This window comes from Saccostrea echinata, unplaced genomic scaffold, assembly GCF_033153115.1.
Source record: "Saccostrea echinata isolate AGI-Se365-2 ecotype Australia unplaced genomic scaffold, CSIRO_AGI_Sech_v1 ptg000025l, whole genome shotgun sequence".
In the NCBI taxonomy this organism is placed as follows: Eukaryota; Metazoa; Mollusca; class Bivalvia; order Ostreida; family Ostreidae; genus Saccostrea; species Saccostrea echinata.
This window is the reverse complement of record NW_026889774.1, coordinates 26,889,044-26,906,447: the sequence shown is the minus strand read 5'-3', so window position 1 is coordinate 26,906,447 and position 17,404 is coordinate 26,889,044. Positions and strand designations below refer to the sequence as shown.

At 33.8% G+C, this 17,404-nt stretch overlaps 1 protein-coding gene across 12 annotated transcripts in view; it reads right to left on the bottom strand.

Moving 5' to 3' along the window:
- Positions 1-17,404, bottom strand: part of LOC133192278 (golgin subfamily B member 1-like) — a 108,215-nt gene that overhangs the window by 70,456 nt on the left and 20,355 nt on the right. For all 12 annotated transcript variants that reach the window (XM_061328276.1, XM_061328274.1, XM_061328275.1 and 9 more), the window contains 6 exons: positions 12,590-12,661; positions 11,357-11,467; positions 9,590-9,715; positions 9,313-9,396; positions 8,075-8,140; positions 7,866-7,970 (listed from right to left, as the gene is read on the bottom strand). In XM_061328276.1, the coding sequence (XP_061184260.1) occupies positions 7,866-7,970; positions 8,075-8,140; positions 9,313-9,396; positions 9,590-9,715; positions 11,357-11,467; positions 12,590-12,661 (564 nt within the window). The remainder of the gene's footprint in view (positions 1-7,865; positions 7,971-8,074; positions 8,141-9,312; positions 9,397-9,589; positions 9,716-11,356; positions 11,468-12,589; positions 12,662-17,404) is intronic.

Below are 17,404 nucleotides of genomic sequence, written 5' to 3'. Positions count from 1 at the left end.
TGCTCATCATAACTATGTACTTAGTTTATCTAATACCCAGGAGCAGAGAAGATGATTTTCAATGAATTAATGTATTTTCACTATATAATCAATAGAGCCCCACCCTAACACCAGAATCCCAGACCCTGGGGCCATGAATTTCACAATTTTGGAAGAGGCACTCTTACTCATCATAACTATATACTTAGTTAGTTCATTTAATACCCTGGAGCAGAGAAGAAGATTTTCAAAGAAATAATGCACTTTCACTATATGATCTATATAGCCCCGCCCTAGCACCAAAACCCCTGACCCTGGGGCCATGAATTTCACAATTTCAGTAGAGGACTCAATGCTTATTACAATGATGCCAACAGTTTGACTGCTTGATGTCCAGGAGTAAAGAAGAAGATTTTTAAAGATTGCATTAATTTTGGTGGTTTTAGCCCCACCCCTCAGGCCCCAGGGAGGCAGGGACCATGAAATTCCCAATTTTTGTTCCCCTTCACCCATAGATGCTATATATCAAATTTGGTTGAAATTGGTTGAGTGGTTTCAGAGAAGAAGCTAAAAATGTTCAATAGTTTACGAACGACGAATGACGTACGACATACGACGACGGACAAAAAAACAGATAGCAATAGGTCACCTGAGTTTACTCAGGTGACCTAAAAATTGAAAAGTCAAGATGACTCAAACATATTTCGTTAGGCCAGGGTTCCAGTATCTCAATTAGTAAAGTATTAACATGGAAAACAAAGAGTCAGGCTTCAAATCCCATTTGGGTTCAAATCTACATATTTTTTGTTCATCAAATAGGATTACTGGTACCTCCCATGTTACAACTTCCAGATTAAATGGATTAGCAAACCATGCAATGAACTATCTGGAGTATCTGGATAGAGACATGATCATCGTCTAATACTTAAGGGGATGAAGGACACATGGTCACATGACTCTGTCTGACTACATCATAGTCTCCTTTTATATAGGTGCAAAACGTGTAAACCATCCGTTTTTGTATAATTTTTTAACAATTTGTTTTACTTTTATTAACATTTTATATAAACAAGAGGCCCAAGGGCCTTCACGGTCACCTGAGTATAATACAACAATTTAGAGGATCCATAGAGTAAAAAATGAACTGAAAGGTAAAGCTTTGTTGCCCAAAAGCAAGAACCAGAAGTCTCTGATGAGACTGTAGCTCTACTGGTCTGAAAAAAAAAGTAGCACTTGGATTTGAAACATTGCAACATGCAACAATAAATAGAATTATGTATCTTAATGTAGTCTACTTTTGTGACAAGTTATATTGAAATCAAATGAAAACTAGGAGTAGAAGCGTTTTGAAAGTATTTCACAGAAATTTCTATTTTTAGTAACCATGACAACACCATTCACCCAAATAAAAAAAAAAAAAATACATATTATGTATCTTAGTGTATTCTAACTGTGTGCCAAATTAGATTGAAATCAGACCAAAATTGTAGGAGGAGTAACGTTTTAAAGGAATTTCAAAGAAATTTCTATTTTAAGTAACCATGGCAACACTGTTCATCGAATTCAAAAACCAATGCAATAAATTATGTATCTTAGTATAGTCTTCTTGTATGCCTAATTATATTAGAAGCAGACTAAAACTGTAGCAGGAGTAGTGTTTTAAAGGAATTTCACAGAAATTTCTATTTTTAGTAACCATGGCAACACCGTCCATCGAAATCAAAAACCGATGCACTAAATTATGTATCTTAGTGTAGTCTACTTGTGTGCCAAGTTATATTAAAATCGGACCAAAACTGTAGGAGGAGTAGAGTTTTAAAGAAATTTCACAGAAATTTCTATTTTTAGTAACCATGGCAACACCGTCCATCGAAATCCAAAACCGATGCACTAAATTATGTATCTTAGTGTAGTCTACTTGTGTGCCAAGTTATATTGAAATCGGACCAAAACTGTAGGAGGAGTAGCGTTTTAAAGAAATTTCACAGAAATTTCTATTTTTAGTAACCATGGCAACACCGTCCATCGAAATCCAAAACCGATGCACTAAATTGTGTATCTTAGTGTAGTCTACTTGTGTGCCAAGTTATATTGAAATCGGACCAAAACTGTAGGAGGAGTAGCGTTTTAAAGGAATTTCAAAGAAATTTCTATTTTAAGTAACCATGGCAACACCGTCCATCGAATTCCAAAACCGATGCACTAAATTATGTATCTTAGTGTAGTCTACTTGTGTGCCAAGTTATATTGAAATCGGACCAAAACTGTAGCAGGAGTAGCATTTTAAAAGAATTTCAAAGAAATTTCTATTTTTAGTAACCATGGCAACACCGTCCATCGAAATCAAAAACCGATGCACTAAATTATGTATCTTAGTGTAGTCTACTTGTGTGCCAAGTTATATTGAAATCGGACCAAAACTGTAGGAGGAGTAGCGTTTTAAAAGAATTTCACAGAAATTTCTATTTTTAGTAACCATGGCAACACCGTCCATCGAAATCCAAAACCGATGCACTAAATTATGTATCTTAGTGTAGTCTACTTGTGTGCCAAGTTATATTGAAATCGGACTAAAACTGTAGGAGGAGTAGCGTTTTAAAAGAATTTCACAGAAATTTCTATTTTTAGTAACCATGGCAACACCGTCCATCGAAATCAAAAACCGATGCACTAAATTATGTATCTTAGTGTAGTCTACTTGTGTGCCAAGTTATATTGAAATCGGACCAAAACTGTAGGAGGAGTAGCGTTTTAAAAGAATTTCACAGAAATTTCTATTTTTAGTAACCATGGCAACACCGTCCATCGAAATCCAAAACCGATGCACTAAATTATGTATCTTAGTGTAGTCTACTTGTGTGCCAAGTTATATTGAAATCGGACCAAAACTGTAGGAGGAGTAGCGTTTTAAAAGAATTTCACAGAAATTTCTATTTTTAGTAACCATGGCAACACCGTCCACCGAAATCCAAAACCGATGCACTAAATTATGTATCTTAGTGCAGTCTACTTGTGTGCCAAGTTATATTGAAATCGGACCAAAACTGTAGGAGGAGTAGCATTTTGAAAAATTGTTTACAGACAGACGGACAGACAGACAGACAGACAGACAGACGGACGGACGACAGACACCTTACTATCGCATAAGCTCTTCTGGTCTCTGACCAGTAGAGCTAAAAATAGGCTGATCAGGATCAACAAAATAATTAGTCTAGTGTTCATTAACAGTACATAAATTAGGTTCTACTCTGTTCCCCATCTATCACTCTCACCAGACAGTATATTAACAAACTTATAATCAGTGCTTCTGTACTCTTTTAATTCCTTGTTGAAATCTCTTACATTGGCCTCTCTTGGTCTTTGATGAACATTTAATAAGACAAGTTATTTTTGTCTCATTTTTATTTATCTGTTACTTACAAGTCTACCTGATCATTAAAACTATGAAAGTACTTTTTGTATTATACAATGAAAATTCTTGCATAATTCTCTTATTCTATTAACCTTTCAAGTACATTATTTACAGTGATAAATTAACACAAGTAAATGGCAAAGGGGAATAACTCCTCTCAATAGAATACAAATTAATAGAGCCCTGGCCTGGACCAGAACACTTGATCAAATGGTTCTGATGTTCAAAAATCTGGTAATATGAAAGAAAAAGCGAGCAAGCTCACATACCCCACGCTCCCCCAAAACTCAACAATGCAACACATTTTAAATACACAATATAATTATTCAAAAAGGGGCATTACTTGCAAAAAATCATCACATCAAAACTTCTTGCATATAAGGACATTCAAATCTTTGTATGTTACAAATTTAATTGGGCTGAAGTTTCTAGATAAATAGTGGAATCAAAATTTCTTGGTAATATACAAATCTATACATTATGTCTGAAATACCTACAAAGTTTCAGGAAATTCAGTGCAGGAGTTATGCTGACAAACTGTTATTTAAATTCCTCAGTGATTTCGATTTGTTAATGAGTATAAGTCCATGTCCAACACATGACAATTTACACATTTAAATAATTGATGGAAACAAAATTATGATGTAGTCATATGAATTTGTTTTTATATAGTGTACTTATGAAATGATTTAAGGCAAAGCACCAATTTGAGAGGGGTGGGGTGGGGGTTGGGGTTGAGAACTATCCAAGATTTTGTGTGTTGTGTGTGTGTGAGGGTGTGTGTGTGTGTGTGTTATATCATTAATATTTTGATCTCAAAATCAATAGGGGTCTTTTAAGGTCATGAAATATTTCACATAAAATCTAATTACAAAATTTAAAGCTGATTCCAGTGGATTTCCTTATTACCTAGCTGGAAAGTTTCTTCAATAATAGGCAAATCTCTTAAGGCAAAAATAATGGAATCGGAATGTCCTGGTAATATGCACATCTACACACTGTGTCTTAAATATCTGCAAAGTTTAACCAAATTCCTTGCACAGTTTAAGAGGAGTTGCACTAACAAACTGTTCGTCTCTATATTCAAGATATGGCCAAAAATCTGAGTTGAAAAGTGCCGAAATTCCCAGAAAAATAATGGAATCGAAATTTCCTGGTAATATGCACATCTACACACTGTGTACTAAATATCTGCAAGGTTTGACTAAATTCTGTGCAGCGGTTTAAGAGGAGTTGCGCTGACAAACTGTTCATCTCTATATTCAAGATATGGCCAAAAATTTATGTTGAAAAGTGCCGAAATTCCCAGAAAAAATAAAGGAATCGGAATTTCCTGGTAATATGCACATCAAAACATTGTGTCCTAAATATCTGCAAAGTCTGACCAAATTCTGTGCAGCGGTTTATGAGGAGTTGCACTGACAAACTGTTCATCTCTATATTCAAGATATGGCCAAAAATCTAAGTTGAAAAGTGCCGAAATTCCAAGAAAAAATAAAGGAATCGGAATTTCCTGGTAATATGCACATCAACACATTGTGTCCTAAATATCTGCAAAGTTTGACCAAATTCTGTGCAGCGGTATATGAGGAGTTGCGCTGACAAACTGTTCATCTCTATATTCAAGATATGGCCAAAAATCTGAGTTGAAAAGAGCCGAAATTCCCAGAAAAATAATGGAATCGGAATTTCCTGGTAGTATGCACATCTACACATTGTGTCCTAAATATCTGCAAAGTTTGACGAAATTCTGTGCAGCGGTTTCTGAGGAGTTGCGCTGACAAAAAAACAGGACTGACGGACTGACTGAATGACACACTGACTGACTGACTGACTGACTGACGGACGGGTCAAAAACATTATACCCCCCGCAACTTGTTGCGTGGGGTATAAATACCCTTCCTTATTAAAACTTTTACTCTTTTTGCCTCTGATATGCCCAGGTGCAGAGAAGATTTTTAAAGCATTAATGCATTTTCACTATATAATAAATAGAGCCCCGCCCTAATATCAGAACCTCTGATCCAGGGGTCATGAAATTCACAATTTTTGGAAGAGGCATCCTTGCTTATCATAACCATGTATTTGTTTAAATAATACCCAGGAGAAGAGAAGAAGATTTTCAAAGAAATAATGCACTTTCACTATTTGATCTATATAGCCCCGCCCTAGCACCAGAACTCCTGACCCTGGGGCCATGAATTTCACAATTTCAGTACAGTCACCCTTCCTTATCATAGCTATGTATTTAATTTGTTTAAATAATACCCAGGAGTAGAGAAGAAGATTTTCAAAGAAATAATGCACTTTCACTATATGATCTATATAGCCCCGCCCTAGCACCAGAACCCCTGACCCTGGGGCCATGAATTTCACAATTTCGGTAGAGTCACTCTTGCTTATCATAGCTATGTATTTAATTTGTTTAAATAATACCCAGGAGTAGAGAAGAAGATTTTCAAAGAAATAATGCACTTTCACTATATGATCTATATAGCCCCGCCCTAGCACCAGAACCCCTGACCCTGGGGCCATGAATTTCACAATTTCGGTAGAGTCACTCTTGCTTATCATAGCTATGTATTTAATTTGTTTAATTAATACCCAGGAGTAGAGAAGAAGATTTTCAAAGAAATAATGCACTTTCACTATATGATCTATATAGCCCCGCCCTAGCACCAGAACCCCTGACCCTGGGGCCATGAATTTCACAATTTTGGTAGAGGGCTCAATGCTTATTACAATGATGCCAACAGTTTGACTGCTTGATGTCCAGGAGTAAAGAAGAAGATTTTTAAAGATTGCATTAATTTTGATGGTTTTGGCCCCACCCCTCAGGCCCCAGGGGGGAAGGGGCCACGAATTTCATAATTTTTGTTCCCCTTCACCCATAGATGCTATATGCCAAAATTGGTTGAAATTGGTTTGCTGGTTCCAGAGAAGAAGCTGAAAATGTTCAAAAGTTTACGACTGACGAACGACGGACGATGCACGACGACGGACGAAAAGAGATAGCAATAGGTCACCTGAGTCACTCAGGTGACCTAAAAAAGTAAAAAGTTTAAACATTCTTGTTAACATTAACAAATTATGAAATAGATTGATCCACCCCTCTGTTTCCCCCAAATTGCCCGTCCAACTAGTCAGTGACGTCATACATGATCTGTTAGTACAGCAAGATCATACTCGGTGAATACAGGGGCGATATATTACTATGTAAAAACAGGTCATAATAAGTATATGATGAAATATTTTGAGAAACAGGGAACACAAAAATTATTTTTGCGTGGCTGATGACGGAAATCTTATGTAGGTATATCTTATTTCGCTTATTTAGATTACGTGTGACGTCATAGTTGGTTTTTCTCATACTTGAGAAATGTAATATGACACGTTTTTGTCATGCTTATGTCTTCTTTAACGATGTCCTGTGCAATATTGAGGTCAGCTTCACCATTCGAAATTTTTACAGTTAAACAATAATATGAAGGACTTGCATTTCCACGTAAATTTTAAAATATTGAATGATAGAATTTTTTGCAAATTAAGTTTTTTGTTGTTTAAGTTGTCTGAAAAAGTACGTAATTTTCCCTATCCAGATGGAGTGTGATAGAAGAAACTTGCTTTTAGGAATTTTAAACCCTATTCACACTCTGAAATATTTAAAAAGATACATGTCCACTTACATATTTTTTATCTATGCTTAAAAAATCCCATTATGGACAGAGTAATGGGCCCGGAAACGTGGAGATCTAAAACTCTACTTAGATACTGTAGGGTTTCGTGTTTACCAATCAATATCTCTAAAATAAGGTAAGAAACTTAATGATTTAACTGGTTTAAGATATGTGAGACATACTTAATTAGAAATATACAAAATATGAAAAAAATTGAATGACAAGTATTTTTTCAGATCAAGCTCCTTCTTCCCCTTAATACATCTGTTTCGTATTCCAGGTCTGAATTACCCGTACTTATTTTCGTGGGGTCAAATTTTCGAGGAAAAATATCAATTTCTGGGGATCTGATTTTATGGTTGGAACACGGACATAATACTGCAATTTGAAATATTGATGTTTTGTGGAGGACGTGATTGTGATTCCCTTCACACCAAGAAAACAATGAAAATTACCCCACCCCCCCTCCGGGCCCTCTTCCAAAAAAATGATGATTTCTCAGTATCTCATAATCTGGATTAACAGGGTAAACACACCATCACTTTATGATACTTACATCTGTCTGACATATTCCAGCTGTGATTTGAACTATCTGGATTATATCCGGATTGACACACAATCACTGTATGATACTTACATCTGTCTGACATATTCCAGCTGTGATTTGAACTATCTGGATTATATCCGGATTGACACACAATCACTGTATGATACTTACATCTGTCTGACATATTCCAGCTGTGATTTGAACTATCTGGATTATATCTGGATTGACACAATCACTTTATGATACTTACATCTGTCTCGTACTCCATGACCTGGAATTCTAATGTCTCCACAAGATCCCTGGATTCATCCAGCTTCTCCCTCAGACGACAGCAATCCAACTCCAGCTGCTTGACCTACATAAACAAAAACATCCACAATATACGGAATAACGGCAAATATTCTGATGCAAGAACTTCTCTTGAAATGATCTCTGACTTTTTGTAGAATTTCCTTTCACCTTTTCTGTCAGCTTGATATTTTTCTCTTGCATTTCACTTTTTTTGGTTTCAACAGCAGTCAGCCTCTACAAAATTACACAGAGGTGTATTAATTAGTTCACTTAGATGTAGATCAGTACAGAGGTGTATTAATTAATTCACTTCAATGTATATCAGTTTGGGATAGTGCATCGAATTTTCCCTCTCATCTCTCTGTAATTTCATGCAATAGATTCCAGGATGAGCTACGGAAATTTAAGGTTCAGGACAAATATAATTAACCTTCGACATCAGCCAATCATGCAGTTACATTAAAATCATTTTATCAACAGTCAGTTACATTTGAAATCAGCCAATCATGAAGTCATGAATTGGCAACAGTCAATCATAGAGTCAATTTCACTCTTATGTTTGATGTCAGCCAATTCTGCAATCAGTTACATGTGACATCAACCAATCATGCAGTGAGTTTTACACTTACGTATTATGTCATCCAATCATGCGGTCAGTTACACACCTTTGTTTTTCATGCAGTCATGGTTCAAATGATTGTCCATGCAAATATCTAAAAAAAAATCAAGCAAATAAAATTCAATGAAATTCACAGCTGAATTTTTTTTTTCTAAAGTACTGATCAAAATAGTACTCATCAAACATCAGCTGTTTGATCCTTATCATTCAACCATGTTAAATATGCAGATGAAGCAATTTTTGCAACTGTAGACAATTGATGAGTTAGTGAAGATTACATAATAAGCAGTTCAAGTATTAAGCATTGTGAAGAAAAAACATGCAAACCTAATAAGACCAAATTTGTCATGATAAATTCAACTCTATACTAATCATCACTAATATATCTGCAGTAAAACATGCTTCTAGCGAAGTGCCAGGGAAGAATAATTTTGCTTCATTATATTTGTGATTTGTTATATTCATTATGTTTACAATATATTTTAAAGCTACAGGGAATAAAAATCATTTCACTGTAAGCCTCAATTCATTATAAGTGAGTTTGCTATAAGCGTGTTTTACTGTATTAGCTTGTCAAGCAATGCTGCTAGAAGGACATCCATTGGATAACATTATATACAAATTGACAATTTATTCATTTAAGGTCTATTATTTCTTGGTTTTTTTATAGACTATGTGAGCTTGCTAGCAATACATGATGGTTCATCTGTTTTGTACAGATGTTAATTATTACCCTGCTTGTGTCTGTTAACTCTGTTGTCAGTTTTGTACAGATGTTAATTATTACCTTGCTTGTGTCTGTTAATTCTGTTGACAGTTTCTCTATCTGACACTGTGACTGGAAAAGGTTTGTTTCCAAGTCCACCCTCAGCTGTTCAATTACAGAGCAAATGTATTTAAAAGATATTATAATTTTTCACTCAAGTCAAAATTTTGATCATTGACATAAAAAAGAAGGAATCTTAATTAAAAGGGCTAATTAAGATTCCCAAGACTGTACAATTTAACACACTAGGCAAAACAGGAAGTTACAGTTTGTATTATACTGATTAAAGGACCTTCACCTTGAGTTCTCTTTGAGGGTCAAGGTTAGTTCCACATTGTGAGGTCAATATGGCATGTAGTCTTTGGAGTTCCAAGTGTTCCTTCATCAGTTTCTGGTAATTTTTCTCTATCTCTGATCGAGACAACTAAAAATAAGAAGAAATTAAATATCCAACAACCTGTAAAGAGTATCCCTGTATTTACATAAGGCAGTAAAAAACATCATATCTATAATAACTCAATTAAAAGTATATTTAAACAAGAATAAAGCATGTGTTTTATAATATGCCAGCCTTTAGTGAATACAAATATCACCCAGGCTTGACCTTAACTTCAAAACAAACATCAGTTGCAGACAAAGGTTAATTTATCTTATACATGTAGTGACAAATAAAGATAAACCTGGAAAATTTTCTGCCCCAGACAAGATAATTAATCCCAAGGGAATAATTGATTGTACTCCTCTCTCATCCTTTTCTTCCAAGTTTACAATAAGAACTCTTTCAGTAATGATGAATGAGTTTATTATTGGACTACCCGTTAAAATTAATAGTATTCTTCAATTTACATACGGCAGCCAAAAAAAAAAAAGAATAAATAAAATAAATAAATAAAAACAAAAAAATGAAAAAAAACATATCTTTATGTATATCTTGTTTTTAGAATTCAATAAAATCATAACTCATTGTATATTTTACCAAAATAAAGTATGAACATCATTTAAATCCACATTTCAGAGAATGTAAACATCATTCAGAATTGACCTTAACTTCAAAACAAACTTCATTTGCAGACAGAGGTGTTAATTAATCTCAATTTGACAGAAACAGATAATGCTTTGGATTTTCTTCAAGAGGAAAGTTAATTAATCCCATGGGACTAGTTGCAGCTTTCATAGTTTACAATAGGAACATTCTCCGCAGTTCTCTCTCTTTGCCCTGGCATTCATTCTAATGTAAAGTTAAGGAATATACCCCACCACCCCAGCTCCAAACTGGATGACATAGAGAACCAAACTTAGCATTAAAATATGTCTTACTGCCTATTCAACCAACATACCAAATTTGAACTTAATTGGTCAACCACAAAAAAAGTTATTAGAAAAAAACAGAAAATTTGTGGACGGAAGAATGACAGACGGACAGACAGCTGGACGGACAGACAGACAGAGTGATTACTATAGGGCACCCGCAAATCCTTGCGGGGCCCTGATAATTAGAAAAGAGACTGTCACATTTTTTGAAACGGTAACAGCTAGATTTTAACAAAAATATGTAATTATTTCTTATGTCAATGAATCATGTTTTTGGTTTAAAACCCATCAGTTGGTTTGTTAAAAAGCATCAGGGTTTTATTAGCTCAGAAGCACTGCATTTTTCTCTTATAAAAAATTACTTCAAAATAAAATTTCATGGTTAAAATGTGATTTGCATCTTAAATTAAGATGTTTGAACTTGTGTGATGGTAGAATGTAACCTCTAGATCTGACATCCCCTTTTTTACAAACTGCAGTAAACTACAGTAAAATCTCACTATTTAGACACAGTGAAAAGGGATGAAGAGAGAAGGGAAGTAAGTTTTATTTCTCATATATTTCTTCATATAGAGAGGGGAGATTTTCTCTTAATTAAATAGGATGCCAGTGAAACATGGTATTTCAGTGAAACTATTTCAGAAAAGTGCAGTTCCTATTGACTGGATTCCATGTGGAATTCCTCAGAGAGAATCTATGTAAACCTCCTCATCAAATATGTGGTCAGACAGACAAGAGAGATAACTCTCCTCACCTCTTCACAGAGTTCCTCATCAGACAAGGTCCCAGTAGATAGAGAGAGGGAAATATCAGAGCTGAGGGATGTGTCTTCTTCATCATAGCCATAAAAAGTTTCCTTTACACCCTGTAATTAAACAAAGTTCTTAACTAACATTATTAGCAAGGTATTGAATACTGCATAGGGGGAAAATAACTTGCGGTGTAAATATTTGCTATATTCACGGTGTTAACAAATCCGTGAATTCAAGAAACAGTCAATACGTTTTCAATAAACGTTTTTTTTTTTTAAATATAAGTATATAGACTACAATAGGTATATATACATATGTACAGTACGTAGACATTCAGTAATTAAGAATGATGCTTGTCATTCAATTATTTTAATTATCATGCTTTATTTAAATTCAAATCAGCAGAAAATGACCTGTATTTTTTGTTAAAAAGCTGTTTGAATTAAAAAGCTGTTTTAATGCTTGAACAATCAAAACACATGGGTCGTGGATTTTGATTACCCATGCGTAACTAAAATTACCAAGTGTATTTGTTACCTGATCATGCGTATCAGTTTTTATCAACATCTAGGTGTTATTCAAATTAACTCTTAGCATTGCTGTTGATATGGAAAAAAAAATTTTTGTTGAGGTACATTTTTTATCGTCCAGTGGTTTTCGCAGTGATGTGTTATTCCTTTGGAGAGATCTTGGGGTGTACATGTACTCATTGTAATAGCATACAGGAAAGTCATTCGACGTTTATAGTCGAAGACGTTTAATGGCTCTTGTTTCAATTAATTGTAAGTTAATTACCAAATCTAACCACTTTATTTAAACCTCCCCGAGTATTGTTCATGAAGTGACTACATAACGCTGGTGAATGTCGTTCTTGCTATACTGGATACACAAAAGGGAGGTAACTTTAATAATATACCTATTCCGTGAATTCATCAAACCATGATCTTGTCAGGGAAGAGAAAAACGTGAAAATTACAACCCGTGAAATTAATCCCCTAATAGCTATATAGTATCAAAAATCCAACATTTTTTAAAACAACTGAACAATTATTAATTATATAATAAATGTAATTACAGCATATCAAAAATCCAAAAATTCAAAACTGTAAAAAAAATATCTATAAAATAAAACATTTTTATGTACTTTTTTCAAAACACACTTTGAATTTACATGAACATAGCTATATGCCCATACATTTATATCCTTTAAAAAAGCTTTTGGATAAAGTTGCTACCTTCTCATGAGGCCTTAGGGATTTTTTCTTCCTTTTTCTGTGCTGTACCAACTCTATCCTTCTGTCTTTCTCCTGTAAATAGAAAAGACAATCATTTAAATGGAATTATTAATACCTGAATTTACCAGAGTCGACGGAGTCAGCAGTCCTACCTTTACTAAGAATACAAACTTCATTAAAATCATTTTGCCTTAATCAGGGCCTAAGATGATTGAAAGTTATGATGCTAGTTTATTCATCTCACCGATCATTAAACACAAAATTTAACACTGACAACAAGAGGCCCATGGGCCACAATGCTCATCTGAGTCACTTTGACCCTGCTGTTCTGCATCACATTTTCCCCCTATATATATATATATATATATATATATATATATATATATATATATATATATATATATATATATATATATATATATATATATATATTCCAATGTAAATTAAACTTTAATTGCCTTTTGTGGCTCCAACCAATTTACAGGGGGCCATGATTTGACCACCCAATTTACAGGGGGCCATGATTTGAACAAAAATGAATCCACACTACCAAAGGATGCTTCCAAGTCAATAATATGATTCATCATGACTTTACTGTTCTTGAGAGATTTTCCTATATAATCCTATGTAAAACTATGATTCCCTATTGTGGCCTCATATACTCCCAGGGGCCATGATATAACCAATTTTGAATCTATACTACCTCAGGGAACTTCCATATAAGTTTCAGCTTTTCTAGCCAAATGTTTTTTAAGAAGATTTCAAAAAATTTTCCTATGTATTCCTATGTAAAATTTTGATTCCCTATTGTGGCCCCACCCTATGCAGGGGGCCATGATTTAAACAATTTAGAATCTACTCTACCTAAGGAAGCTTCCTCCTATTTTGTTTCAGCTTTTCTGGCTCAGTGATTCTTGAAAAGATTTTTTAATGACCTAACCTTATTTTTGCCTTTTCTTGATTAACTCTCCTTGGAAAAGGGCTTGGCCCTTCATTTGAACAATTTAGTATCCCTTTGCCCAAGAATGCTTTGTACTAACTTTGGTTAGAATTGGCCCAGATTCTTGAGAAGAAGTTGAAAATGGGAAAAGTTTACAGACGAACAGATGGCAGACAACCAGTGATCAGAAAAGCTCAATTGAGCTTTCAGCTCAGGTGAGCTAATAAAGTAATCATGACAATGACCAACAGGACTTTTCACACTTAATTCAGAAAATCTGAAAAATTGTACATATCACTTTCAATTTTTTTCTGGTTCAAATGAATATCCCAATTTGTGTACCACGTAGTATAAACCTGTATGTTTACAATTCATTGCATATCTAGGTGTCATACTGAATAAATGTAAAGTCCAACTTCAAAATCTGTAGTTATCTAATCTGCACACTAAAAAGTAGGTCATTCAGGTAGGCAAAACATGGCTGCCGGTACAGTCAAAAACTATTCATTAGGTTCTCCTCTTGTGCACATGAAAACATGTGAAACCCATGAATTACCTATTGATATTATATGTGAGGAGTGTGATAAATTCATTTGTGCTAAGTCTGCCAAAACAGATCATAGAGATCATGACTGGAAAACTTTACCCACGGCCGCCACTGAAAGGAGAAGAGATCTACCTAAATTTCTGAAGAAAATCAAGGAAGAGGATCTGCCTGGGATTAGTGAGAAGATAGCAAAACAGATCGCAGAAAATAAAGAACTCTGTAACTCTGAGGTTAAAAAGCTTCAGAAGCATTATGATGAGATAATGACCAGATTGACAGAAATCAAAGAACACCATGAAAAAACACTGATAGACAACTTGGTTAAAAAGAATAATCAACTGAACCATGTGAAATCTGAGTTAGACAAGAAGAAGAAAGGAATTCTTAACACACTGGAATTCATGGAGAACAACAGTACCATGTCAGATTACAGCTTGATTGACAACCACAGAGAACTGACAAAAATGCGGCACCGTGTAATTCATGGACTGGAGGCATGGAGTGGAGTTATGGAGTGGAGTTTGGAGTCAAATTTTGGAGTCTGATATTTTTTTATTTGATTTTTGCTATTTAGAACAAAATTCTACAGGTGACAACTCTCTAGTCTTATTATATTCCCATGTTGCTATAAAGCACCAGCTATTGCAACGTTTAACATAACTCCTGTTACTAAAATTAGGTTACGGGTATCTTGTTGAATCACCTTAAAATCTGCTCAAAAACAGACAAATAATGTTTCTTGCTACTTTTTTAGATGGTGTCATTCATGCCTGTTTGATACTCCATAATCCATTTTAGATATTTTTCTGCTCCTTTGGCCTGAAGTTTTCCGATTGTTTAAGCAAATATATTCTTTCTTGCAATACCCCCAAAATAAGAGTTACTGAATGTGAGCTTTACATTGATCAATCTTGGTATAAATGTGAGATTTTAATCTGTCTTACTGATGTATAGAATAAAGATACAAAATTCTTCAGGTGACAACTCTTTAGTTTTATTATATTCCCATGTTGCTATTAAAAGTGATGCGTGCGTTCCTTGGAAAAGTGTAGATGAACATTTTAGTTTATATTTCTGTAATTTAAAACTAGAAATATTTTCATAGGACATGAATGCCCCGTCCAGTGTATATTAGTAATGCAACATGAAAATTTGTATTAGTGTATGAAGTTTGAAGCAAATGTCTTGAATAGTTTCTTAAAAATTGAAATTGAAATCTTAAAATATTGGATATAGATGATAAATTATCACCAAATTATGTATAAGTGCATAAGCTTACATAAAAATACCTTAAATGTTTTTTTTAAACTAAGCAAAATGCAAATTAAAGAAAATTGAGGTCAAGATCACAGGAAAGCCTAAGGTTAAAAGATTTCATACAGTTGAATATCCCTCACTAATAGGTATCAGCATATTAATTTTCATAAACATATCTTGAATGGTTTATTTAAAACTGAGGTGAACACTGATTTAAGAAAAGTGAGGCCAAGGTGAAAAAAATGTTGATGCAGTTGATAGCTCTCATCAGTATGTTTTAGCATGTGAAGTTTGATGAAAATATCTTGAATTCTTTATTTAAAATTGAGCTGAACATTATTTAGAAGAAAAGTGAGGTCAAGGTCAAAAGAAAGGTCAAGGTAAAAAAAAATGTTAACATCAGTATGTATCAGCGTATGAAGTTTGATTACACTATCCTGAATGATTTCCTTAAAACTGTGCTAAACACTAATTTAAGAAAAGTAGGTCAAGGTCAAAGGAAAGGTCAAAGTCAAAAAATGTTTACAGAATTGAAAAGCTCTCACCAATACCTATCAACATATGAAGCTTTATAAAAATTATCTTGAAAAATATCTTTGAAACTGAGCTTTGAACTGAGCTAAATGCAAAGCTTGACGGAAGGAAAGAAGGACGGAAGACAGACATGACAAACTCAATATGCCCCAGCCATATTCATGGCGGGACATAAAAATATTTTGAAGTAGACTAGTGGTATGCTTTTTTAAATGTTTATTTGAATTATTAAAAAATATCAATTTTGATGATTTTTCATAATAATCATTTATCAAATTTCTTAGTAATATCAATTAGAGCTTTCTTTCACAACCAAATTTATACTTATGAAGGACATTGTATCAGTCATATTTGAAAGCTTATGTTCTAGGATTTGAGATAATAACAAATATTCATTTAAGATATTGATGGTTAGAACAAGTCAGTCGAAGATCACATTATCTATTACCTAAATCTCAGGATTGATATTATATTAATGTTTAATTTTATTTAGACAGATCAATCTTCTGCTCCAACTCTTCGAAAATGAATTACCCATAATTATTGTACAATGTACTTAAGTTTAATGAATAGAATACTGATGTGAATAAATGGGTCTGTTATAATTGCCTAACACTGCCTGCATGCTCTTGTATAAATAACTCTTGACAGATTATGTGGGACATACAGTGGCTGCATCAAATTCCCGCAAATTCTTTCAGACAAGGTCGTGGGTATTAATTTCACTCTCATTGTCAAAAAGTGTGTTATCTAAAACACTGACAGTTTATTCTATGTTTTAATCAAATTTAACTGTTACATAAATAATGATCACCAAAGCTTTCAACACATAATTGGAAGGTGATAAAACCCTTTGAACTAAATTTTAGCTTTCTGTCACATCTTTGTTATGTCTGCTAAAACTTTGATAGGTTTTTGACCACACAGCTGAACAATGTAGGTTAATACATTGTTACAAGGTTTGTTTGTAGAATAAGATTGATGATTTTTCTCTCTATATAATTTACTGTAGATTTGAAACCATCTATTTTGTATCTTAAAATGTGAATTAAAAAAAAAGATTATCAGTAATTGACATACATTTACTTAAATAATTAAATAATATTATGATACTGTAATATGAATACAATACATTGGTGACTCACAATTTTTATCAATTTAGAAGTTAATGGGAAGGAATGCACTGTGATGCTAGTTAAGGGATGATAATATTTATATAAACTCCTAAAGAATGTGATAATTTTAATATATGCATGCTGTTCAAGTTAATTCAACACTAGATCACATACTCCAAAATTAAATGATCATCGTTCAAAGTTTAATCAGCATCTCTGAAACTGGGTGTGAGGATTCTGGCTTTTCTGTATGAGCCAGTGCAGTCTTACATAGCTTTCACTATCAATTAGAAAACTGAAAATTTATTCAATGTTTTATAAAGATAAACTGGAGTAAAAACAATTAACACATTGCTTTCACTTGAAGTGTGATATGACCCATAGTTGATTTGTTGTTTTTGAGGATGAGGGAGTGACAACCC